Here is an 8517-nt window from a genome sequence, read left to right on the forward strand (position 1 = left end):
CACCACCACCACCATCACCACCATCACCATCATCATCACTATCAACACCACCATCACTTGTACATTTTATCTGGGACACGGTGATGTGTTGTTATGACTGATCTTTTGTGGCCTGTTAAAATGTAAGTGTGTTGCCATTATGGGTATCAACACCACAACCATCACTACCAACACCACCATCACTACCACTACCACAACCATCATCACCATCACTACCAACGCTACCACTACCACACGTGTGACTTTATCTGGGACACGGTGATGTGTTGTTATGACTGTTCTTTTCTTGCCTGTTAAAATGTAAGTGTGTTGTTTGCCATTATCGTCATCACCACCATCACCGCCACTGCCATCATCACGAACATCACCACCGCCACTGCCATCACCACGAACATCACCATCATCATCATCATCATCATCATCATCATCATCATCATCATCATCATCATCATCATCATCATCATCATCACCACCACCACCGCCATCATTATAATTTAATACAAAGTAAAAATCAACTATTGAGCACCATATTCATTACAAAATAAAGCATTTTACAGCTTGTTGATTACGAAACATCTAAGAATCCTATTTTGAGAGGTGGAACGAAAGGTTTCTATCATGTCGTTGGATTTATAAAACGAGTTTATTTTTATCGCGGAAAAAACACATCCTCGCAACCTCGTAGTGTTATTTACCACGATTAAAATAATTCCTTTAATAAATAACAAAGAAATGGAATAATGCTATACCATACACTATGATAGACATGAAAATAGATTTATAGAATCTTCAGAGCCAGAAACGATTAACTCACTCAACCCGGCTATGTGGTATGACACTCGCTTTCGGATAGGAAGGTCCTGGGTTTGAGCACGTTTAGTGGATATCGCGCTATGTAAAAGGTCAAGTTTAAGTTTAACCCTAACACCGACTATATCCGTTGATTACAGGGTTGATTGTACTCCATGCCTATTTATTACATTTTTCTGAGACAAATTATAGGTGTAGTATCAAAGCTAATGCGGCTATGTGGTCTAGTGGTATGACACTCGCTTTCGGATCGGAAGGTCCTGGGTTCGAGCCTCGCTCACTCGGCGCATAGTTGAGTCCTTGGAGAAAGCTCTTTACTCACATTCTCTCACCGTACTCAGGTGTAAAATGAGTACCTGGCCGTTAACAGCGTTTGTCTCTGTCCCAAACATTTGTAATATCGCCTGACAGGCGTCATGTCTCGTCCTACATGTTATGTGTTGCTGTTGGCCAGGGACCCCTTGTACAGCGCTTTGAGCACGTTTAGTGGATATTGCGCTATATAAAAGCTCAAGTTTATACTATAATCTATGTCAGACATTAAAATAGATTTATAGAATCTTCAGAGCCAGAAACGATTAACTCACTCAACCCTAACAACGATTATATCCTTTGTTTACAGGGGTTAATCATACTCCATGCCTATTTATTACATTTTTCTGAGACAAATGTGACCCACCGTCTCAAAGCGGTATTATGTCAGGATACACTCGGTTAGGGAAATTGAATTCATTGTCACAAATATCAAACTTGGGTTTAATTTCTCTACGACATGGTGGAATATAAATACTATTTTTTGCTTTGCAAAAACTTCTAAGGTCGACTTTCTCATTATTCTGTCTCTAAATTCACTTTCTGGGGTATGAATCATCCCGACATAATACCGTTTTGAGACGGAGGGTCACAAATTATAGGTGTAGTATCAAAGCTAATGTTTTTAGTTTTTACACGTTGATGGTAGATGGATAAAAATATCTACATGCTCATTTCTAATACATTTTTTTTCTTCAAATTTTGAAAACAAACAAAAATCTCTAGGACTGAGTGAAAAAAAAAGTCCTTCTGGTCAACCAAGCCCATGGATCCGGAGTCTATCCCGGTTTAAGTAGCGTGAAACGGACAATAGCAATTGCTTGTTATCCTTTGGATAGGACGCCGGTCTATCGCAAAGCACTTTCCGCCCGGTCTAAGAGACCTAGCTACCCAATCACTGCTGTGTGGACAGCAGGAGGGGGAGGGGGGGGGGAGGGGTCAGAAAAAATCTCGGCTGCGCCCGAAATCGATCTCGGTCCCTTTGCTTGTGAAGTGAGTGCTCTACCAACTGAACTATAGGGACCCCCGAAACGATTAAAATCGGTATAATAATAATTAATAATAATAATAATAATAATAATAATAATAATAATAATAATAATAATAATAATAATAATAATAATAATAATAATAAATTAATTGTTCCCCAAAAAGTGTCAATTTGTCATTTGGTTACACATTTATAACAATACAATATTGACACAGACACACTCACACAAGATGCACACTAGTAACATAGTAGTTATCGTAAACAAAACCCCCAAAAAAACCCGGCATCAACAACATCATCATCATCATCATCGTCATCATCATCATCATTACAACAAGCACTTTTGAGCACTTTTATTGAATATTGCTCTATATAAAATCTCTATTTAATTTTTATCGGTCTAGTATTATAATCTGTAGTCGAATCTGGCCAATCATCTCCGCTGTGGATTTAAAAAATGAAATTCTCTTTATTCATCCCATAGGGGAAATTTGACTTTAGGGTCTATATCAGGGGAAGACTGGAATAACCCGGCCGCAGAGCAGCGCCGCAAGGTGTGCTAGGGGTGGAGGGGGGAGGGAAGGGGGGGGGGTAGGTGTGACTTGCTCAAGGCCACACAGCGCGGCGGCTGGTGATCGAACTCCTTTCGGGGGGCAGGATTGGATTATTTTGATCAGTACTGAACTATTTTGGCCACACGACTCGCCACGAATCATTAGAAAAGCACATTCTGCAGACAAGGGTAGACGGCAAGAGAGGAAGAGGTAGACCAACAAGAAGCTGGGAACAAGATAGATGTGAATGGCTGGGAATGACAGCAACTCAAGCAAGTAGACTGGCGGAAAACCGTAATCTGTTTCGCAAGAAAGTTCGGGAAGCAACGTCCTACGCAGGATCAGCTGACTAGATGATGACTGATCCGCAACCCATTCCAGCTCGTGTCAGGGTCCATGTAGAGGCATTCTTCCCCGCCCGCCTCCGGGGCGACGGTTGGAGTATTCCGAAAGGAACTTTTTAACCGGCTGATGACACGAATTTCTATGTGTCTTCTGCTTGCTTTCTTCTACTTCTATTTGTGACCTTCCGTCTCAAAACGGTATTATGTCGGGATGATTCAGATCCCAAAAAGTGAATTTAGAGACAGAATAATGAGAAATTGGACCTTAGAAGTTTTTGTAAAGCAAAGAAATAGTATTTATACTCCAGCATGACGTAGAGAAATTAAACCCAAGTTTGATATTTGTGGATATGAATTCAATTTCCCTAACCGAGTGTATCCTGACACAATACCGCTTTGAGACGGTGGGTCACATTTCTTAACTTACGAAGGGAGGAATCAACCACCGTGGCCAGATTGCCCTAGTTCACGCAATAAGCTGTGCTAGCCCCATGACGCTGGTGGGGTGAAGGGGAACTGCCGCTCTACAAAGATACCTTCCTGGACTCCCAGCCTAGACACCATTAATGGGTGGACAGAGTTCGTAGCCTCGGAGAGCAGTCTGTCTAGGAGAAGGAAAACTCCAACTTCAAACCACCACTGCCCTGTGGATCTGGGAAGATGAAAGCCTATGGAATCACATCCAGAGAATAAAGAACCGCTGAAGTCGGAGTCACAGAGCCGAAATGCGCAAATAAATAGTCTGGAGAGGGAACCAACCCAAAAATTAATAGTGACACGCATTCTCCTCACAATGATGAACTCCTTTCGAGTACGAAGGAAAGACCGTACCGCTGAGATCTGTAACAATGGCGTCGTTACTGACAAAATATATATATCATTCGTCCTTGGTGTTTTATTCATCGCGTTTTGTTGAAAAAGGGTAGCCCCAAAACGTCCACAGTATCTGTCTTCGTCTAATAAATGGAAGCTTACAATTCAACTCTTATCGTTATTAATTCAAATCCATCGAGTTTAGAAATAAACAACACTAATTGGATTCAGTAGTCTGATGTCACGCCGCCCGGCAACGGCGGCCATCTTGGTTCTAAAAAAAGAAAATCATTACTTTTTATTCTTCATGCTGGCTAGAACTTTTCATATGCCTTGTGATCAGAATGTGTAAAAATCAAAAATTGATCAAATTTATGTTGTTTTTTTTCCCTCTGGATACGCGTTTTGGTTCGCCGGAGAAATATTTCATACGGGCGTCCACCATTGTTCCGATAGTTTAGAGCCAGTGTTACTAAGTTACCATGCGTCATAAGGAAGGAAGTGACGTCACGACTGTTGAAGAGCATTACCTACGAAAGGTCACACTTAATTTTTTATTCAAGGGAGAAAACTGAAAAAAAAACTTATCACTCAGCTATAAATACGATTATTTCCCTTGAATTTTACATAGCCTCTCTCTTCACAACCACCATACGGGCTAACCCAGACCGGAGACTGACTCCGACGACCTGGCACTGGCAGTTCCCTGCCGTCTTCCGGATAAAGACGTCGGGGACAGACAAAATACCAAGAATAACGAGAATAGCCGCTAGACAAAACCATGTGCCGCCTCCTTATGATTAATAATGCAATTGATTCGATATTAGTCCACGAAGGACAGGTTGCATGAACACTTCCAATGAGTTTAGAACCGACAAAGTAGAAGGTCTGACGTCACGACTGTTTCTCCCTATACCGTTATGCCATTGGAGTCAAATACAGATACAAAACTGTATTATTTGATTAATGCTTGTTTATTTATTCATTTTTGTTTATCTATATATTTTTTATTTATTTATCTATTTATTTTTATTTATTAATACATTATTTTTATTTATTTATCTATTAATTTATTTATCATTTATCTTTTTATTTATCAATTATTTTTGTATTTATTAATTGGTTGATTTTTATTTATTTATTTATTTATTTATTTATTTATTCATTTATTTTTTATTTATTTATTTTCCTAATTCTTTTTTTTTTTCCATTCCAGATATTCGCCGTGTGCTGTGGTTGCTGTCTGGCGTGTGAGTACGGAGTCGAGTTTGCCTGTATGGCGTTTGCTCACGTTTGGTACATTAGCCCCTTTGCCAAGGTGAGTTATATAGGATGTTACAGTAATACTATATAATAATAATAATGATGATGATAATGATAATAATAATAATAATAATAATAATAATAATAATAATAATAATAATAATAATAATAATAATAATGATGATGATGATGATGATGATGATGATGATGATGATGATGATGATGATGATGATGATAATAATAATAATTTCAGGCACAGCATTTATAGATAGTATGCGCTTGGATAAGAAACTCACAACATTGCCATGCGGAAATTAACGGACCAACTACACAAAACTGTGTGTAACCTTGATCGTTTATAGTCTGGTTAATACAGTTTAATGAGAATTATTCATAAACATGGGTGGCAAAAAACAATAACAGAGACATATCTTATAGATAGAATGAAGTTGACGTCACTCGGGTCTTTCTCACTAAACTGTATTTACCCGTAGCCATCGTTAAGTTATAGCCTGACACTGACCAAAAAATGACGTCAAAATGCCAGTCTTTTGCTACAAAAGAAAACAAATCGTGAGTTGTATTCAATAGTTCAACCAATGAAATAACTTGTTTCCTTGAGCTCTTCTAACGACAACTCACTAGGCGGTGCAAAAACCCAAATAATGACGTCAAACTGTCAGTCCTTTTGGATTTCAGTGTCAGGCTATAACATAACGATGGCTACGGTTATAACCTGACACTGAAATCCAAAAAGACTGGCAGTTTGACGTCATTATTTGTTTTTTGCACCGTCTAGTGAGTTGACGTTAGTAGAGCTCATGGAAACAAGTGATCCCATAGGTTGAACTATTGAATACAACTCATGATTTGTTTTCTTTTGTGACCAAAGACTGGTCTTTGACGTCATTTTTTGGTCAGTGTCAGGCTATAACTTAACGATGGCTACGATTAACCAGACTATAAACGTTCAAGGTTACACACGATTTTATGTGTTGGGCCGTTATATTTCCGGATGGCAATGTTGTGAGCTTCTTAACCAAGCGCATACTATCTATAGATCCTGTGCATTTGGCTAAGAAACTCACAACATTGCCATCCGGAAGTATAACGGACCAACACACAAAACTATGTGTAACCTTGAACTTTTATAGTCTGGTTAATACAGTTTAGTGAGAATTACTCATAAATGTGTGTGGCAAAAAACAATATCAAAGACCTGAGTGCCGTCATCTTTGTTCTATCTATAGATAGAATGACGTTGATGTCACTCAGGTCTTTGTTATTGTTTGTTTTGTGTTTGGGGGGGGGGGGGGGGGGTTCCATCCTCGTTTATGAGTAATTCTCACTTCAAGGTATGGTTATGCATAGTTTTGTGTGTTGGTCCGTTATACTTCCGGATGGCAATGTTGTGATCTTCTTAGCCAAGCTAAGAACATTGCCATCCGGAAGTATAACGGAATTACTCATAAACATGGCATGGCATGGCAAAAAGCAATAACAAAGACCTGAGTGACGTCATCTTCGTTTTATCTATATCTGTTATTGTATTTTGCCATCCACGTTTGTGAGTGATTCTCACTAAACTGTATTAACCAGACTATAAACGTTCATGGATACACATAGTTTTTGTGTTGGTCCGTTATACTTCCGGATGGCAATGTTATGAGCTTCTAAGCCAAGCGCATACTATCTATACGTTTTGTTATTGTGGGTTGTTTTTCTTTCTTTTCTTTTCATCTCAGTGTCTAGATTTGATTATCTGGCCGTGCCGATGTTGTTACAGTCTGTGTGTTCGATGTGCCATAGACCCGTGGTTCGAGTCCTGTGGCTACGTCTTCTCGGCCTTTGAAGAGGAAGGCAGGAACGAAATGAGATGGAACTGACCTGTCCAAGAAAGGCTAGCAGAACAGAACAGCACAGAACAGAACAGCACAGAACAGAACACAGAACACTCTCCCCCATAAACCATTATTATCATCCGGGTTATTTCTGCTGTACTCGATTGAACTGGAGCCACCGTTTACTTGTAGCCTGACACTGACCAAAGAAAGTGATTTCAAAAGACAAGTCTTTTGCCACAAAAGAAAACAAATCGTGAGTTGTATTCAATAATTCAACCAATGAAATAACTTGTTTCCATGAGCTCTACTAACGACAACTCACTAGACGGTACAAAAACCAAATAATGACGTCAAACTGCCAGTCCTTTTGGATTTCAGTGTCAGGCTATAACATAACGATGGCTACGCAACAACTCACTAGACGCTGCACAAACCTAGAAAATGACGTCCTAGCGGGTTCCAGTGTCAGGCTATAAGTTCACCATGGCTAGCACTCACAAGGACGTCATTTTTAGGTTTGTGCAGCATCTAGTGAGTTGTCGGTTGCAGAGCTCAAGGAAATAAGTTATTTCATTGGTTGAACTATTGAATACAACTCACGATTTGTTTTTTGTTTTTGTGGCCAAAGACTTGTCTTTTGACGTCATATTTTTGTCAGTGTCAGGCTATAGATAGGAGTTCACAACATTGCCATCCGGAAGTATAACGGACCAACACACAAACTCTGTGTAACCATGAACTTTTATAGTCAGGTTAATACAGTTTAGTGAGAACAACTCACAAACGCGGATGGCAAAAACAATAACAAAGGCCTGAGTGACGTCATCTTCGAACTATCTATAAGTTTACGATGGCCACTAAAGAACTGGACAAGATTCTCATTTAAAAACTTTAGCTTTTATAACAGAATATAGCACTTGTACAGCGCATAACCGTGACTAGGCCATGCTATATGAGCTTCAAATCGAAGTCCACGTTTACTCGTTCTATTTCATTCTTCTATTTCAGTTCTTGTACAGCGCATAACCGTGACTAGGCCATGCTCTATGCGCTTCAAATCGAAGTCCACGTTTACTCGTTCTATTTCATTCTTCTATTTCAGTTCTTGTACAGCGCATAACCGTGACTAGGCCATGCTCTATGCTCTTCAAATAGAAGTCCATGTTTTGATGTTCTTATTTTATTCTTCTATTTCAGTTTCTGGATCTTATTATCTGGTATCTTCCTATATATAGCGCAATATCCACTTACTGTGCTCAAATCGCTTAACAAATTGAGCTTTATTATATTTAGCGCAATATCCACTAAACGTGCTCAAAGTGCTTTACAAAGTGTCTCTGACCAACAGCAACACGTAACATTTAGAACGAGACATGGCGCCTATTAGGCGATAATATTTTTTTTTTAATTTCCGATAGAGACAACGCCGTTAGGTACTCATTTTACACCTAAGTACGGTGAGAGAATGTGAGTAAAGAGCCTTTTCTAATGACTCAACTATGAGCCGAGCGCGGTTCAAACCCAGGACCTTCCGATCCCCTCGTTATTTGTTGACTGGTTTTTAATAATTTATTTATTTATTTATT

General features: G+C 39.2%; 1 protein-coding gene across 4 annotated transcripts in view; it reads left to right on the forward strand.

The window, feature by feature from the left end:
* Positions 1-8517, forward strand: part of LOC144960490 (caveolin-3-like) — a 21931-nt gene extending 13414 nt beyond the window's left edge. For all 4 annotated transcript variants that reach the window (XM_078893644.1, XM_078893646.1, XM_078893647.1 and 1 more), the window contains exons 4-5: positions 5041-5142; positions 6833-8517. In XM_078893644.1, the coding sequence (XP_078749770.1) occupies positions 5041-5142; positions 6833-6973 (243 nt within the window). In that variant the 3' untranslated portion in view covers positions 6974-8517. The remainder of the gene's footprint in view (positions 1-5040; positions 5143-6832) is intronic.

The sequence above is a fragment of the Berghia stephanieae genome, chromosome 15 (genome assembly GCF_034508935.2).
Source record: "Berghia stephanieae isolate SIO BIC M18660-M18661 chromosome 15, UCSD_Bste_1.3, whole genome shotgun sequence".
Lineage (NCBI taxonomy): Eukaryota > Metazoa > Mollusca > Gastropoda > Nudibranchia > Aeolidiidae > Berghia > Berghia stephanieae.